At 42.5% G+C, this 19,365-nt stretch overlaps 1 protein-coding gene across 2 annotated transcripts in view; it reads left to right on the top strand.

Moving 5' to 3' along the window:
- Positions 1-19,365, top strand: part of HMCN1 (hemicentin 1) — a 275,559-nt gene that overhangs the window by 37,931 nt on the left and 218,263 nt on the right. For both annotated transcript variants that reach the window (XM_060276655.2, XM_060276656.2), the window contains exons 2-4: positions 5,862-5,932; positions 7,488-7,646; positions 10,216-10,338. In XM_060276655.2, coding sequence (XP_060132638.2) covers positions 5,862-5,932; positions 7,488-7,646; positions 10,216-10,338 — 353 coding nt within the window. The remainder of the gene's footprint in view (positions 1-5,861; positions 5,933-7,487; positions 7,647-10,215; positions 10,339-19,365) is intronic.

The following is a 19,365-nucleotide window of genomic DNA, read 5'->3' on the forward strand; positions in this document are numbered from 1 at the left end:
AAATCCTGGAAATCCCCCGGATTTCCTACCTGCCAGAGGCTCCATTTCGGGTGCCGCTCTGCCCATGTATGGGCACCGGAAATCGGGCATCACCGACACCAGAAGTTGCTTCTATGCATGTCTGGACTTCAGCGGGAGACTTGGCAGCTATGCTTAAGATACTGTGTTTAGGGTTCTAAATGGTAAATACTTCAAAATGGGGTTGCGTGTTCAATAAGGTATGCTACAAAAAGTCTACTGTTTCGTGAATGCTTACAATATCAGATGGAATGTTATGAATGCTCAAATACTGTATGTATGTGTGTGAGAGAGAGTGTATTTATTAACAGTGTGTTCTCCTAGATTAGGGGTCTCCATACTTACCGCGCTTTGGGCCAGTGCCCGAAGTGCCAATTGTGCGGCGGGCCGGAGGGCAGGGGGGCGCGCACCCATAAGTGTGCACACATGCTATTCCTGGCGCACTTCTGGGTTGCAGGAGCACAGGAAATAGCTTGTGTGCATGCGCACGTGCCTCCTCCAACCCAGAGGTGCGCTGGAAATGATGCTTGCGCATGCGCACCAGCTATTTCCAGTCCACTTTCGACCCGGAAGTAGGCAGCCGCGCCGGTAAGAGCAGGTGGCGGCAGCGGGGCCAGATAAATGAGGCCTTTGGGCCTTATCCAGTCCCTGGGCCGTAGTTTGGGGGCGCCTGTCCTAGATGTAGTATTACTCAGAAGTAAGACTCCCTGTCTTCAATGGACCTTATACCAGGCATCCCCAAACTGCGGCCCTCCAGATGTTTTGGCCTACAACTCCCATGATCCCTAGCTAACAGGACCAGTGGTCGGGGAAGATGGGAATTGTAGTCCAAAAAATCTTCTCAGAAACTGCTTGACCGATTCCGTTCAAATTTGGACACAATGTTCCATTCCACTGTGCAGAGGTTCCTATGCAGGTTGTGTAGACAGATGCCACGTAAAACCCCCCAAACCCCGTGTTTCAGAACTCGCAAATCATATGAAGCTGCATGCTGGGAGTACAGGAGAGATTGCAACACAGTGCCCTCTAGCAATGGCTACACTGGTACTGCACCTAGGAAAGCTTCCCTCTCTACAGTATCTTGCCTCGGCTTTGCAGACTAGGCCACTTTCCAGACTAGGCCGAGTGGAGGTAGGGGCTTGCCTGGGTGGGGGGTGGGGAGTGGCCTGAATAGGTCATGGGTCGGGACAGAGTGGGCCCAATCACAGGGATGGGGAGCATGAGGGGAGTTTGAAGGGGGACTTTGAGGCTCCATTTAACAGACTGAGCCACAGCAACGCGTGGCACGGACAGCTAGTTTTAAATAAAAGCAATTTTTTAAAAAAAGTTTCACTTATGTAAAAACACCACACAGGCACCACAAATAACCCAGAGATGTATTTTAAATAAAAGGACACATTCTACTCATGTAAAAACACGCTGATTCCCAGACAGTCCACGGGCTGGATTGAGAAGGCGATTGGGCCGGATCCGGCCCCTAGGCCTTAGTTTGCGTACCTTAGTCTGAAGGATTTTGTGCTGAGTGACAAAGGCTGGACTGAAATATCTCAGTGTTTCTTACAAATTACCCCCCCTCCCGCGCGAAAATAGAGCTGATCTTTTGCTGCTTAACTTGTGTGCATGGGAGGGATTTATCCAGAAGGTTTGGGAGGGGGTTTCCACGCATCTTACTGGGTCTCAGCAGGAAGTGTGGCTCATGGGATACTGCTTCCTGCCGGCCCCACTTCCCGGAATGCCTTGGGAGCTATGCGATGCTTAATGATATGGTGTCACTTGCAAGGAATTTGAGGAAACACAGCCTGCAGGAAACTTCGGAGAAAGCCTTGCACTGTTGCAAATGGTGTGGGGATTTTTAAGTTGAAAAAGCAAGGGGTCCTTGGCCACCTTATATGGTTAAGCATGAACCCCAAAACTTTTTCTCCTCCTGTATATTTTTTTGGGGGGGCATGTTGTGTTTCCCACCCACCCAACAACTGGCCAAAAAGTAAGATTTCCCCAAAGGCTGGCAATTCTCTACTTCAGACACAAGGAAAAGACTCTTGGTGTATCTTCTGTTTCCACGTGCTTTGAGCCCACACCTTTCAAATGCTTCTGTTTAGGCATTGCAAGTGCCTTGAAGGGATGAACAGATGTCTCAGTCCATGTAATTGGAAAAGTTATAGTTCATTTACTTTCCAGTGAACTCAAGGCAGCTGAAAAGTCCCAAACACAAAACAATATTTCAAAATATAAAATCATCATCAAGTTAAAACCCCAGAATAAACACCAAGGAAACCACAGTCATCTTGCTGTGTTGGTTCCTTAGATCTTCCACTTCATGTGAAATTTATTTTGTTGATGTCTTGTGCATCGTTATGTTTATTAGCAAAGAGTCGTTTCCAAACACTTGCAAATGCCACAACAGCATTTGTGAGTTACATTATGAAGTCACAATTATAAAACAAACAGGATGATTACTGTCAAACTGTTGTGGAAACGTTCATCTACACAAAATGTACCGAGATGCTTCAAAATGTGTGTTATTGTTGTCGGTTTACTGAGATATAGATTTATTTATTCAGACTATTTCCTGTTTGTTTATTATGGAGGGGTGTTGGCTTCAAATTTATTTTTGGGTGGGAGGTACCAACATTCTTATGGCCTGTCAAATCTGTTGGCAGAGAGTTTTGTGTTGTAGTGTTTGGTCAGTTGCTTAGGGACCGGCCTAAACACCATCTTGGTTGTGTTAACTACGATTTTGTGGTTTTCCAGTTTAGGAAGACACAGCCTTGTTCAGTAACATGCAAGCATGGCTTAGGGGGGAAAAATCCTTTCCATATGTCATCAATTCAATGTGCTTTCAAAGTAGTTTTGAAAATTCCAGAGCTAAGTTTGATATTTGTTCTTTTGTGTTGAAACTATATAATAAGTGTGATACTTCTGACTCGTAGTTGCACCATGTTTCATGATATACTGTATTGTAATCATGTATGGAAAGAGAGGTATTTCGTAAATGCACTGGTGACTTCAGCCTAACTTTTCATTTTATACTGTAGGGTCTCAGAAATGTTTATCTGTAATTTATATTTTTCTCCACAACTTCTCATGGTACAGTATATGTGTCATCCATTTCATTAGTGCTTTCCAACTTTTTTATTTATTTTAAAAAATATCCCCGTAAGCAGAAAATTAGAACAGCAGAAAAGGATAGGGCTAGAATATTTATCCCTGGTGTGCTAGCTTTCTGCTTCGAGGGAGATTTTTCTGGTATTTCCCACCTGCAATCTAAAAGGGTAGTCAATCCTACCACCTCTTTCTGTTGCGTTAGAGTGGTGCCACAGGGACAATGTTACCGCAACACTGAATATTACTCACTCCTGCTGCCCCCTTTAATTCAGGGCGTGAGGTGTTTGGAAGAGGTGCCAGTGATGTTTTTAAAATAAAAGGCAGGTAACCCTCGTATATGAGATTGGGGTTTGATAGAACCTCAAGGAAGACAAACCAGACATGGCAAATGTCACCCATGGTTCTGGTTTTTCTCGGTGTATCGGGGTCTCCTTTCACCATATTTTGCAAAATGTTTATTCATGTGGCATGCTTTTTTCTAGTGCCAAATCTGCATCTCAGATTTCTTGGCACTTGGATATGTGAGTTGTATAGTTTGAGATGGTATGTGGTGCAATAATGTTGGACTAGGAGTGGAGAGACCTAAATTGAAACCTCTGCTAACTCCTGAAAACTTACTGGGTGACCTTGGTCCAACTATTATCCCTTGGCTTAACCTAACCTACCTCCTAGGGTTGTGACGCTAAATTTGCAGAAGGAGTGAACCATGTTGCAATATGCCATATATACAGGCATCCCCAAACTGCGGCCCTCCAGATGTTTTGGCCTACAACTCCCATGATACCTAGCTAAGAGGAACAGTGGTCAGGGATGATGGGAATTGTAGTCCAAAACATCTGGAGGGCTGAAGTTTGGGGATGCCTGCATATATACAAACGTTGAGTCTGAATACTCACTAACTTCAGTGAGTCTACTCTGAGTAGGACTAGGGCCTTCTGGCGGTTCCCTCACTGCGAGAAGTGAGGTTACAGGGAACCAGGCAGAGGGCCTTCTCGGTAGTGGCACCCACCCTGTGGAACGCCCTCCCATTAGATGTCAAGGAAATAAATAACTATCTGGCTTTTGCAAGATATCAGAAGGCAGCCCTGTTTAGGGAAGTTTTTAATGTTTGATGTTTTATCATGTTTTTAATATTCTATTGGGAGCCGCCCAGGGTGGCTTGGGAAACCCAGCCAGATAGGTGTGGTATAAATATATTATTATTATTATTATTATTATTATTAGCGACATCCCAAAAACATTCAGTGTTTGAATCCTTTTCCTTATGTAGCCCAAACAAGGGGGGAATTATCAGCAGACTTAGGTGGATTGAACTGGGCAGCCTAGGGAAGGACTGTTCTCTGAAGCAGTGAATTGCATGAACCAAATCCTGTCAGGAAACAAATACTAAATACAAGCCATCCATTTTTAAATACAGTACTTAAAATAACAGAATCAGCTCTTTTTCTTACTGTAGTCAATAACAACAACAACAACAACAACAACAACAACAACAATAACAACAACAACAATTTATTATTTATACCCTGCCCATCTGGCTGGGTCCCCCCCCCTGGTCACTCTGGGCGGCTTCCAACACACATTAAAATACATTAAAATATCACAGATTAAAAACTTCCCTAAACAGGGCTGCCTTTAGGTATTTCCTAAATGTCAGGTAGTTGTTTATCTCTCTGACCTATGATGGGAGGGCGTTCCACAGGGCGGGTGCCACTACCGAGAAGGCCCACCCCCCATTTCCGTTGTAAATATATCAGGAAAAACCTGGTCAAAACAAGCACTTAGTGCAGGGGTAGGCAACCTAAGGCCCGTGGGCTGGATGCAGCCCAATCGCCTTCTAAATCCGGCCTGTGGATGGTCCAGGAATCAGCGTGTTTTTACATGAGTGGAATGTGTGCTTTTATTTAAAATGCATCTCTGGGTTATTTGTGGGGCATAGGAATTCGTTCACCACCACCCCAAATAGTCTGGCCCCCACAAGGTCTGAGGGACGGTGGACCGGCCCCCGGCTGAAAAAGGTTGCTGACCCCTGACTTAGTGGTTCCTTATATGAATTAATTTCCCTGGGAGACGGTTAACTCGTCTGAAGCCAGAAATCCAGAAATCCACTTATTTAACAGTAAATAGACCAATACTTGTATACTTCCTTTTAACAGGCAGGAATTGTCCAAACCCCAACAATGTCATTGTTTGTCAGAGTTAATGCAAGTCCTACTGATCCATATTTTAACTGTACAGTGTGTTTTGTTTTGTTTTGTTTTGTTTTGTTTTGTTTTGTTTTTAAACTGTTTCCCACAAACCTCCATCCAAACAGAGAATTCTTGACCTCATGGGATCTTTCTGGTGTAGCCTGAGGTATCTGATGCTGCTTCTCAGCAAAATAAGTGATTGTAGGGAATGATGTTTTGCTTTTCAGGGTTTTGGCTGGGCAAAAGGAAGTAGTGTTTGTTTGTGTGTATGTGTATGTGTGGAACATGTGTGTGTGTGTGTCTGTGTGTGACTTGTAGTACTGTTTGTACATATTTTCTCACAGTTGGGGAATTGTGCTTGTAGAGCTGCCCAAATGGGACAGCACTTCACAAAGAGGCCATTTGGCATGTCACCATTCAAAAATAAATAAATATAAATAAATCTGTAAATGACCTTGTTTCTCATGTCAGATCCCGTGATTGCAAAGCTGTTGATTCCCTGTAGATTTCCTGTAAAATGCAATTTGCTTTTTTCTTTTCCCCTTTCAGAAATTGGTCCTGTAACAATTACCACGGATCCCAAGAAATTTCAATATGAACTCAGGGAGCTATACGTTCAGGTGAGTGTCTCTCTCCTTTCCACAATTGCTTTGGGTGGAAAAGGAAGCTAAGCCCACTCAGAATCATAGAATTGTAGAGTTGAAAGGGGTTATCTTTTTCAGCTCCCCTGCAGCTCTATCCCAGCCCCAAAACAATAACTGGGGGGTTTAATTACAGATTAAAGAGGATCCAGATTAAAGAGGATCCAGCTAAATGAGGCTTCTCAGAAATAAATTCATGGCAGCACAGTAACTTTTCCAAGACAATGTTTACATACAGCAACAGGAGACGGATGGACAACAAGGCTGTACTGATTTGTCCCCAAAGACAAACAAATACTGCCAGTTCATATGAATTACAGGGTTTTTTCTCCCCCTTTAAAATGCTCTTTCTCAATTTTTCTCCCCCTTTAAAATGCTCTTTCTCAATTTTTCTCCCCCTTTAAAATGCTCTTTCTCAAATTTTCCCCCAGTTCACTTTTTTTTTCTGCTTGGCCCTCCATTCTAAAGTCAGAAGCTACATTTTTAAAGAGACTTATTAGCACATCATTCGTCTCAGAACAAGTATTTTATGTTTAGCTAATAACTAGTTTTCATATATTGTTCACATTTACTTCCTGCTTTTCTAACTCCTCTTCAAGGCAGCTTTAAATAAAGAAAGGCGGTAAAGCAAAACAACCAACAGAAAACAAAACACAGTGGCAACCGCAGGGACAACATAAATTAAAGATGTTTTTGTAATATAACTGGCCAAAGATTTGAGAAAACAGAATGACATTTACCTGGTCCCTAAATCATAATAAAGTAGACACCTGGGGAATATACTTAGTTTTTTTTAATTAATTTTTTCTTACATTTTCTGTGTTTGCAATTTAGAATATTCATTTCAACAACCTTAAAAGATCAACGACTTCCCTTCTTCTCCTTCCATGGTTCATTTAGCATAACATAAATCCCTGCATATTTTACATAAACTACACCATTCAGTATTCCATTATTACATCCATCAAAACTTATTTACACTGTTGAATTTATCTTAATGCTGCCAAGGTTTTCAAGTGTACACAACCCCCCCCCCCATATATTCAATAAACATTTTCCAATCTTCTCTCAACCTATGTTCTTCTGATTCTCTTATTCTACCCTGTTTCTCATATTTTAAGACATACCCATAAAATAAGCCACAGCAGGATTTTTAAGCATTCAAGGAATATAAGCCATACCCCGAAAATAAGACATAGTGATAGGCGCAGCAGCAATGCCGGCCGCGGCAGGAGGAGGAGGAAAAAAATAAGACATCCCTTGAAAATAAGCCATAGTGTGTTTTTTTGAGGAAAAAATAAATATAAGACATGTCTTATAATATGAGAAACACGGTATATGTTAGGTCCACAAGCTGTGCATATTCCATCAGTTCAAGTTGCTGTTCTTCCTTAGTTGGGACCTTGCTCGTTTTCCATTTTGGTGCTAATGAGGAGGTTAAATGAATTCAGATTTTTTAATGACTTTTAAAACTTTAGTACTTTTTTATTTTTAAAAAACTTACATTATTTCCCTGTTTCCCGATTATAAACAGGGTGGCGGTGACTGTCCAGAGATGAGCATTGGGGCGATCAAGATTGCTCTAGAAATTTCTCTCCCTGGTTCATTCATCTATGTTTTTACTGATGCGCGATCCAAAGACTACAAGCTGACCCACGAGGTCTTGCAGCTGATTCAGCAAAAGCAGTCGCAGGTAGGAAACAAATTCCAATTCTGATTGTTGCAAAAACTGCCATTTTTAATTATTATTATAGTTTTTTTTTTAAGTCTCTTTTTTAAAAAGTGAAATGTGTCCCTATTGATTACGGTCAAATACCACCTTGGGTAAAATATGTAAATGACAGTTTGATCCCATGCAGAAGTCAGTTTTATTAGATTCAGCAGGACTTACTTTTAGGGAATTGTGTTTAGGATTGAATCATACAAGTTGGAGGTGATCAGTTTCAACAAATAATAAGTAAGTCCATAAAATATTGAGATGAGTAGAAGAAACTACCTCATCACAGGTCACATATAGTTTTATTGATGTGTATGATATTCTATTTTTTCTAAATCTTTATATCATTTGATTATTATATCATGGAATATATGCTTTAATACAGGCGTTGGCAATGTTTTCCGGCCATGGGCCGGATCATTCCCACGGACGATTGTCCGTGGGCTGGACATGCACCGGACATGCGCAGAAGCGGTTTCCGGTGCCTGCGCTGCCCATGTCCGAGGCTCTGGAAATCGCTTCTGTGCATGTCCGGAAGCCGAAATCGCGTCTAGACATGCACAGAAGTGATTTCCAGCACCCGGCGCACCATCCCATGCTCAAAATGTCCGCAGTGCCAGAAATTGCTTCTGCACATGTCCAAAAGCTGAAAATTGCGTCTGGACATGCACAGAAGTGATTTCCGGCGCCTGCACTGCCCATGTCCAAAATGTCCGCAGTGCCAGAAATCGCTTCTGCGCATGTCCAGAAGCCAAAAATCGCGTCTGGACATGCACAGAAGTGATTTCCGGCTCCGCACCGCCCCTGTCCAAAATGTCTGCAGTGCCAGAAATTCGCTTCTGCGGCTGCGCAGACGCGATTTCTGGCGCTGCTCGGCGAGTTTAGTGCTGAGTGGGCGGCTCGGTTCACAGGCGGTCCTTGGGCCAGATAAATGGCCTCCATGGGCCGGATGTTGCCAACCTATGCTTTAATATATACAGAATATACACTGTAAAATATTTCATTAATAAAATTCCCGTTTTCCATTCTGTGTCTATCTTATTCTATTATTGTGACTTCCCTCCACCACAGCTCAACATCCTTTGATATGTTTTAAACCAGTCATTGTGTTATATATAATGTGTATGATATTCTAGGCAGGTTTTAGCAATGTATCAGCTTTCCTCACCTTAGCTATCATTCCCTTCGTGTCCGATGTTCAGGTGTGAATGCCATTGGTTATGCAGCCTACAGGGCATGTTCTCAACTCCTGGTGCCTTGAAATAGACCCTTGTTTGAAATCCTTGAGACCCATTGTCAATCAGTGCAGACGGTGCTGAACTAAGTGAGCCACTAGTCTGACTCAGATCAATGCAGCTTCCTATGTTCCTGTTAGGGTCAACAGGTGCAACAGAGCACAGAAGCTTGCAGAAGGGCAGGCAATCTGGTGGCAAAAAACCCCAAACTTTAAAGGGACACCTGAAACAAACCTGAGGAAGACAGATCAGAAAACCACTGATAACTGATTTACGTATAAGCTAAACAAGCTACGGCCTAGGGCCCCACTCTCTTGGGGCCCCCCAAAAAAATTAAAGGAAAAAACCAACCTGTATGTACATTTCCAAAATATAAGATAAAAACAAATAAAATAAAACCTACATACAGCAACAGTGTTTTGTGTTGTGTAGGCTTCTATGATGTAAGTAATGGGCCCCGCCTGCTAGCCTGCTCCCTAAAATATCACTGGTTTCCTCTTTTCTATATATAAGGTGCCTTCATGGCAACATGTGCAAATGGCTTTAGATATATATTAAGTCCATAAATTAGCATATAGCATGTATTCAGCAGGAAAAAAAACAGTGACAATTTGTTGTTGACAAAGGACAGCTGGACATATAAAGGGCCCCCATTTCCTTCAGTAGCTTAGGGCCTCATCAAACTTAAACTCCAGCCCTCATAACCGGGTTGGGTGGTGAATGTAATGGAGTATCCTGCAGGAGGCACAGCTGACTGGAACACTAAACAGGAACACTCCATACGGTAAGATTTTACTGCAGGTCCCAGTTGCACTAAAGGGCTATAGTTTTTGCCTGGTCCCCATCAGCATGTGCCCACCAGCTGTTCCGGTTATTGAGCAGGGACAAAACTACCACTGGAAGGTCTGCAGAACTGAAGTCTGCAGCTGGGTAGGAGAGAAAAAAGCAAAGAAGTAACAGCTTCCAAGTTTTTACCTCTCTATTTAACTGGAATCTGGCACGTTCAGCAGCTATTTATTTTTTTAAAGTTATGCTACGACTAATAAAAACTTGTAATTACCCGAGGCACTAATGAATGTTATGAAGTAATGTGTCCTATCATCCTGCTTGCCAATATGGTATTGTTCTTCTGAAAGTTATTACGCTAATTACTTAAGACTGAAAATATTAAATTAAGTGTATCCTCTTTAATGACATAATGTATATTTCCTTCACTAATTGATTTCTGATGCTTTGCTTTTTTCCCATTCTTTTGCGTACGAGGGCTGTTTAAATATCCTTGTTTCTTCCCCCCCCCCAAAACCATGTAGGTTGTGTTTGTTCTAACAGGAGACTGTGATGATAGAGGACATATTGGCTACAAGGTCTATGAAGAAATTGCATCAACAAGTTCTGGTCAGGTTTTTCACTTGGACAAAAAGCAAGTTAATGAGGTAGGAATGAGTGGAGTTTAATTTCCATGGCAGTCCTATATGGGTATTGATGGGATGTGAATTTTTAGCTAGCGGCCTCAGTTTTGAACTGAACAATTCCTGCTAAATGTTTCATCAATGAAGCTGACCCTAAAGATAGAAATTGTGGGAGAAGAAACTCAATATTTCTATTCATGTACAGTGGTACCTCTACTTACGAATTTAATGTGTTCCGAACGCACATTTGTAAGTCGAATCCCATAGGAATGCATTGGGAGAAAAAATTCGTAAGTAGAAGCAAGTAAGTAGAATCTAAAAATTCGTAAGTAGAAAAAATCCTATCTAAACCGCATCCAAGATGGCGGACGGAGCTCTGTTTGTAAGTAGAAACATTCATAAGTAGAGTTATTCGTAAGTAGAGGTACCACTGTATTCATTCCATTTGTATCCTGTCCTTCCTTCAGTGAGCTCAGGATAACATAGATGGAGCTATTCCATTTTATTTTTACAACAACACTATGAGGTAAGTTAGATGCAGAGATTTGCTCAAGGTCGTCCAATCAATTTAATTAGCGAGCAGAGATTTGAACTCAGGTCTTCTTGGCTCAACTCCCAACACTCTATATTTACTGGCTTACTCCAGAAATCTGGATAGATTTTTAGATACTGCTTCCTTCCCTGCGGATTTGTCATCTTTCCGCAGGGCCTGCAAGACAGAGCTGTTCCGCCTGGCCTTTGGGTTGGACTTAGTCTGACCCCTGTGTTTTCCTCCCTCATGGCTTGGATTTATGGACTGCTTAAAATGAGGCTGCATTTTAATATTGTATTTTAATCTGTATTTTAATTAATTGCTTTTTATGTTTTATTGTAATTTTATTGGTGTTAGCCGCCCTGAGCCCGGTTTTGACTGGGGAGGGCGGGGTATAAATAATTTTTTTAAAAAAATAATAATATTATTATTCCTTCCAGCTATGGGAAAGCATGGCATTTGAACTAGCGTCCCGTGTTACAAATGGTTGTTTAAGAAGTGTGCCTTTATTTAATTTCTGTTCAAAGAGGGTTTGTTAGCTCTGCGAAGCCCAATGGAACAGAGAGATACTGTTCTACCAAAATACCAATCTTGCACAATGCCCAGCTATAAAGTATTGCTTGAGACTGAAGTAAATGCAGCAAAAGAGCTGCATGAATAACTCTCCAGTGACTTTAGTCGAAACCTTGCAAATAGCAGCTCTGGTGGTGTGGGTAACTGGAACCGTAGCATGGACAGAGAAGGGGTATAATCTTCTCAGTCGTACCTTGGATCTCAAATGCTTTGGCTCCTGAACAAATCAGCTCCTGAACAATCGAAACCCGGAAGTGAGTGTTCCAGTTTTCAAACAATTTTTGGAAGCTGAACGTCTGGCACGGCTTCCGATTGGCTGCTCCTGCAGCCAATCGGAAGCCGCGCCTTGGTTTTCGAGCGGTCCCGGAAGTCGAATGGACTCCCGGAATGCATTCTGTTTGAGATCCAAGGTACAACTGTACTTTGATTCTTAGTTTCATTATATGTACACTGAAAACACGATTGATTGATTGATTGATTGAATTTATGTACTGCCCTATACCCGGAGGTCTCAGGGTGGTTCACAGAAAAGATAACATAAGAACTACAATATATATAATCAAACAACAACCCAATAACATCTCCCCCCTCCCAAGAGCCACATTTTAAAGGGCATAGGACAGGGGTCGGCAAGGTTTACCTCGCCTGGGCTGGTTCACTCCAGCAGAGATCCCTCTGTGGGCCGGATCCGTGTGCGGCCACGATTTCCGGCATCTGCATCTGCGCAGAAAGGATTTCTGTTGTCTGTGCAGACATGATTTCTGGTGTCTGAGCATGCACAGACATGATTTCCAGCACCGCGGAAGTGAGTCTCTGCGCCGTGCCGGTTTAGCGCAGCATGCGGGGACTTGCCCGAGTGGGCGGCTCGGTTCAGGGGCGACTTGTGGGCCGGTTAAACAATCCCCATGGGCTGCTTGTGGCCCATGGGCCTTAGGTTGCCTACCCCTGGCATAGGATGGCAACCAAATGCCTGATTAAAAAGGAATGTTTTTGTCTGGCGTCTAAAGGTGTATAAATGAAGGCGCCAGGTGAACTTCTCTGGAGAGAACATTTCACAGACAGGGAGCCACTGCAGAAAAGGCCCTGTTCTTGTGTTGCCACCTTCCGGACCTCTCGAGGAGGCGGCACATGAAGAAGGGCCTCAGAAGATGATCTCAGGGTCCGGGTAGGTTCATTTGGAAGAGGTTGCTGATGGTTGCTCAGTTCAGAAAAGTCTACATGCAGAGATGCAGTGGTCAGCCTCCAATGTGGAATGGGTGTCTCTGGTGCACATTTAGCTAACCAGCTTCTTGTGGTGCTCTAGCAGTTCTTTCCTGGCACAGCAACATGCCTGAAACACCATTTGGGGATTTCTGAATTAGCTCTGCTGATTTGCTTACTCTGAGTAATTGCATTCACAATTGGGCACCATTCCACTACTTGGGCGGAAGACACAGTTTCATTTTTGGTTAAAGCCATTCCCAAGAGAAGCACGACAAAGGTGTTATGAAGGGACTGTAAACTTGGAACACTTTGGGGAACTTTCAGGTTCCACGTTGTAACTGCGGACAATCGCTATTTCGTAAGCTCTCATGACTGAATTTGCTGAATCAAAAAAGTCACATGTTGTTAATTTTGGTAATCTAAATCATCTGCCCTAGTCGTAAACATTCTCTTGGACTTCCCAATATACACAGTATTCCATCAGCTGCTTTGCGGTATGACTCAGAAAAAAATATGAATATAGTGGTTTTTTAAATGGAATTTTGGTTTATGCAGGCAGAGTTTGACTGCTTTATTGTCCCACGCATGTAAACTTTTCAGACATTTTGATCACGAGCTTTTGGATTGCTATTTGTTTTTCTAGTTGTAGATCTGGATATGTTGTACTTGGAAGCATCGTGTCTGTTACAGCAAGTTTTTGTTAAATAAATTGAAACTGGGAATTTACATGACTTGGCCTTCAAGAGGAAGCGTATCTGTATGTGGTAGGTAGGGACTTAAAGAGCTTTCTTATTCTGCAGAACATTGACTTTAATATACTACTAAAAATAGATTCTAATAAACGTTTTTTCTCACACAGGGAAGTGATTACCTCCCTCACTTTAATCAAGTCACAATTGTATTCAAACGCACTGGGTACTTTGAGGGGTTTGGCAAATCATGGATCTGGAGGTCAAGTGCCAGCTAACCACAAAACCAAATTGTAACCTCATGATGCCCCAGCGTAAAATGGTCAACACAACACGTCTTTATAAGACTTTACCACAGCAAGAGGGAAAACTGTGTCAGTGACCAGCTGAATTCACTCTGTATACAATAGATGGAATTCACGATGCTATTTATGAGCGTTCCAACGGATTTTAGGATTCTCAGAGGGCATGTCCATTCTACACACTTAAACTGATTTAATAGTCATTAGCTCTTCCCAAGTCACCCTAGGAATGGTAGTTTGGCATGATGGGGGTGGTGAGGCTAGCTGCCATCTGTAGCAGGCATTGACATGTTCTTAGGAGTTTGAATAACTTATTTACAATTAAATAGTTGCCCACAACACATTTCTAGGGTGCCGGATGGCTTTGGGCACAGCACAGAGAGCAAGACAAGCCCACACATTGTATGGTGCTGATAACACCAAGGTTGTAGGTTCAATCGCCATATGGGACACCTGCATATTCCTGCATTCCAGGGGGTTGGACTAGATGCTCCTTAGGGTCCCTTCCAAATCTGCAGTTCTATAAGTCTATGATTCTGTGTGTCTATTCCCATCCCAGTTCCAAACGAGACTGGCCCCATGTCTATTGTTCTCTTACAACATCATCTCTAGCTGGGGAGGAGGGAACACCTGCATTTTTAGCACACCTTCTGGAAACATTTCCAGCTAATAGTTTCCATGACAAGAAATCACCTGTACTCTTTAGTCATGCACAGAGGCCAGAGGGCCTTCTCGGTAGTGGTGCCCGCCCTGTGGAAAATCCTCCCATCAGATGTCAAGGAAATAAACAACTATCTGACTTTTAGAATATATCTGAAGGCAGCCCTGTTTAGGGAAGTTTTTAATGTTTGATGTTTTATCGTGTTTTTAATATTCTGTTGGGAGCTGCCCAGAGCGGCTGGGGAGACCCAGCCAGATGGGCAGAATATGAATAATAAAATTTATTATTATTATTATTATTACTACTACTACTACTACTATTTGACGGACTTGGCTAGAGCCATTCACCAGGAGTTGTCAGTGAGGAGAGACAGTGCTGTGTACTTGACCTCCTGGCAGCGGAGTCTGGATTATTCAAGCAGCTTTAAACTTGGAAGTATTCTTGAATAGGTTTTTATTCAGTCTGATTCTGTTCTGAATTGGAATGCAAAATTAACAATGGTGCGTCCTTTGTTATGTCATATCTGACACTATGCCATATATAATGTTGACAACATAGCTGCTGTTCAACCTTCAAGTCTGGGCAAAGTATTAGGATTGTATATAATGTTACATGATTACTTAAGTCCACTAATTTTAATGGTTTCATTCTGAGTAGAACTTAAATGCAACCCTTAGGTACAACTGCAGTGGTACCTTGGTTCTCGAACGGCTTTGTTGTCGAACAAACGCCACAAACCCAGAAGTAAGTGCTCTGGTTTACAAACGTTTTTCAGAAGCTGAGCATCCTATGCAGCTTCCGTTTGAGTGCAGGAAGGACAGTAAATGCAGTCGTAATCAACCATATTTATTTATGAGGAAAACGGTGGGTGACGACAACATAAAATAAGTAAAAATGACTTTTTGAAAAGTGGGGGAAGCATTTTTTGGCCCTGCCATTTGTTGGTCAAACAGGGCTTTTTTTGTTTTGTTTAGCTTTAAATGTGATTGAACAGAAACCACAGTAAGAGCGGAGAAAGAAGAAAGAAAGAAAGAAAGAAAAAGAAAGAAAGAAGAGCACCAGTAGTTCTGTTATGCTGACTTCAATCTTTAGCTACACTAAATAAGGGCTCGTCTGCACTTCCTCTTCCCCCGCTGCTTCTCCCTGTGAAAAACTGCTCTTTAGTGTTCAATTGGAGCAAATGGCAATTCAGGTTTTCTACAGATGGATGCTTGCTCCGATTTAGCACCAAAGAGTGGGTTTTCCCTGGGAAAGGAGCAGGACAGGAGGAAAACTGTGTGGACCCGTGTTTTCTAGGCACTAGACAAGCAGAGGTGCGAATAAGCCCCGAGTAGTGCTTATCTGGTGTATAATTGGTTCCCTACTTGTTTTCAAGCACTAGTTTGGTGTGATAAATGCACAGGCTGGAATCCAGAGGAGTGTGTGCATGAAATTTATGCACCTGGATATTCCCCCAGAGTTTCCTTTTCAGAACGTGCTCCTCCCTAGAACTCTTTAAATCATTCTGTAAATCTCCCTGAATCCAAAAAGTATCTTAGGAATTAGACAGAAGACCTGCATGAAAGGGGCATGGTAGTTTTTCTCCTTCAGAAAGCTCTTGTGTGTAATTCCCAAACTGTTTTCCGATTTGAAGGCACTAAAGAACAGCTTGGAAGTTTCTGGAGTTGGGAATGCGTAAAAAGTGCCTTTTGAAAGAAACACCTGGCTAGGGCTGGGGAACATGCACACACATTTTATGGTGTTGTGTCAAGACTGTGCTGCGCCGATTATTGCAAATACCATTAGCATTGCAGTCATTTTTGTCGTCACATAAAAGCATGCCAAGCTCTGGCCTGTAAAATAATAAAGGCCTAATTATTCTAGTCTACTTCTTTTAGCTTTTAGATGGTTCCACCAGGGAAAAGAGATTTGAAAATTCCACCTAAACATTTGTTGCTTGCATTCTGAAGTTAGCATTTGTTCTGGCTAAAAGCCACTTTTTTTTTTTGGTTAAAACAAACAATCCCATCAATACTAACTGAACCCAGGCCTTTGCACCTGAAATTCTGAACAGTTTGGATAAGCACCATGAGATACAGATAGTTTTCAACAATACTAACTAAATGAGGTTCTGTAGCACTTGTAAGCCTAGGGTGCAAAGGACTCCTTGCCATTGTCAGGGGATGGGGCCGGGGGCACTGTACATTCTCTTAGCTATTCACAGATGTGAAAGATAGCACATAGCATGCATGTTTCTGTGGAACTGATGAAATTTCACACCTTTGCTGAAGGCTACGCAAATATTTTGTTCATGAACTCGAGAATGCAAGCATGTTATTTGTTAAAACAGAGCGGTTTTTCCTCTATGAGTTGTGTTCTTATATATTAACACAGTTTCAGTTTTATTTCCTTTTGGCCTCCATGATCCAATGTGTAGAATAATGGACTTTAGAGCTAGTTTCAAATTCCAACATATCCCCAAAAAATTGCTGGGCACGTGAAACGCAGAGTTTTTTGCAGGTTCCCCTAAAGGTGTCCTCTTAATACTCTGGGCGGCTCCCAACAGCATATTAAAAACATAATAAAACATCAAACGTTAAAAACTTTCTTAAACAGGGTTGCCTTCAGATGTCTTCTGAAAGTCAGATAGTTGTTTATTTCCTTGACATCGGATGGGAGGGCGTTCCACAGGGCAGGTGCCACTACTGAGAAGGCCCTCTGCCTGGTTCCCTGTAACCTCACTTCTTGCAATGAGGGAACTGCCAGAAGGCCCTCGAAGGTGGAGCTCAGTGTCTGGGCTAAACAATTGGGGTGGAGACGCTCCTTCAGGTATATGGGCTGAGACCGTTTAGGGCTTTAAAGGTCAGCACCAACACTTTGAATTGTGCTTGGAAATGTACTGGGAGCCAATGTAGGTATTTCAAGACCGGTGTTATGTAGTCTCAGTGGCCACTCTCAGTCACCAGTCGAGCTGCCACATTCTTGATTAATTGCAGTTTCTGGGTCATCTTCAAAGGTAGCCCCACATAGAGCGCATTGCAGCAGTCCAAGTGGGAGATAACCAGAGCATGTACCACTCCGGGAAGACAGTCTGCGGGCACGTGGAGTCTCAGTCTGTGTATCAGATGGAGCTGGTAGACAACTGCCCTTCAGGTAATCTTTGGGAGGAACATCTGAAAATTAAACAGTAGATCAGAATCCCATGTGAGAATTTAATGGGTGTTTAATTTGGGAGGTTGACCATTGTAAATTTCCTAGCTGGCTGCATTGCAGGGCAGGATAGCCCGCCAAGACTAAAGTTTAAAAAGCCCAATCATGGGCAGCCAATGGGGCGGACCTGGACAAGGAAGTTATTAATGTTCTCTTCCACCAACTGAGGATAAAAGCCCGCTGCAACTTGCAATTGCAGCACAGTTGGCCGAAGAGCAAATTGAGAGAGCAGATTGTCAACATTAAACAGAAGATTATGATGAGTATGTATTTGTAACACACATTGCCACAGGCACAAACTTGCATGAGCCTTTGGAAAATGTAAATGACATTTTCCTGCCAGATTTTTTCTTTTGCCTCTGCATTGTTTGTCTCTAGGCAGGACTGCAAACTTGCTAATTTGCCCTTTGCCTTTATAAACTGGTGTCCTGAGTAGACTACATGCTAACACAGCTGGCTTTGACTTGATGATAAAATGTGTCAAGCCCAGTTGGAGTGTTTATTTTGAAATTACAATTTTCAAATGTGTTCTGAATTTTGGCTATTTTATTTTATGAGAACCTCTCAGCACACAATATGGTTTTTAGTTGATTCATATGCATTTTTATCATGTTTACAGCTGGTTAACACCTTTTGATATCAACATTACGTAAGCTTCTAACATTTGGTTTGAACTGATGCTGTCATTGGATCTTGCCTTAAACATTACAATATTCATCAGAGGCCCTCCTTAGGGATCTGTTTTCTGAGATAAGAAAATGTGCAAATGGAGAGAGCGCCTGTTCAGTTTGGGTGCCCTGCATGTAGAATGTTTTTCTGGCATCAAGCAATTACCCTTCTATTTTCCCAGGCCTTCTAGCAAGTTACCCATCTGGTTTTCAATCTGCTAGAGGATTTTATCATTGGTTGCCGCTTGTTTTTATTGGTTTGGCGTTGTTATAAATACAACTTTACTTTCTGCTGTGTTATAGCAATTGTGAGCACTGCCCTGGGGATTTTTGAATTGAAGAGCAGCATGGAAATGTTTCAGATAAATAAATATAGCATGCCACCTGGTTTATTAACATACTTATCTATAAAATGAGCTAGTACAAAGCAATGGTCTGTGGTGGATCTACATTGTCTGAATCCAGTCAACTAGCTTATTTTAGAGATGCTTTGCTAATTACAGATAGCAAACTGGTTGATAACTAACAGGGATTGGATGTAAGGCCCTTTTTGAATATAGGGATGACTACCACTGTGGCCCGGGCGCTGTGGTTAAACCACTGAGCCTAGGGCTTGCTGATCAGAAGGTCGGCGGTTCGAATCCCTGTGACGGGGTGAGCTCCCGTTGCTTGGTCCCAGCTCCTGCCAACCTAGCAGTTCGAAAGCACGTCAAGATGCAAGTAGATAAATAGGAACCGCTATAGTGGGAAGGTAAACTGTGTTTCCATGTGCTGCTCTGGTTTGCCAGAAGCGGCTTTGTCATGCTGGCCACATGACCTGGAAGCTATACGCCGGCTCCCTCGGCTAATAATGCGAGATGAGTGTGCAACCCCAGAGTCAGTCACGACTGGACCTAATGGTCAGGGGTCCCTTTACCTTTACCACTGTGGCCCAAACTTTAGGAAATAACCTGGATGAATTGATAAATGAGAATATTACTCCCAGCAGGGAGGCCCCACCAGTCGATGTTAGATTTCAACAGTTCTGGGGGCAAATATTGTATGCCTGGTGTTTTATTTCTTTTTAACTGCAAAATAAGGTTCTTGACCTCAGTTCACGGTACTGGAGGCCAGTCTGGTAAGCTTTCCAAAGATTCTGTTATTTGGTTGACCTCATCATCATGACCATAATATAGTGAATGATAATGTTGCATCCATTCATTGGGTCTGATAGTGCACACTGGAACATTAGGAC

This window comes from Zootoca vivipara, chromosome 7 (genome assembly GCF_965207765.1).
Source record: "Zootoca vivipara chromosome 7, rZooViv2.hap1.1, whole genome shotgun sequence".
Taxonomy (NCBI): Eukaryota; Metazoa; Chordata; class Lepidosauria; order Squamata; family Lacertidae; genus Zootoca; species Zootoca vivipara.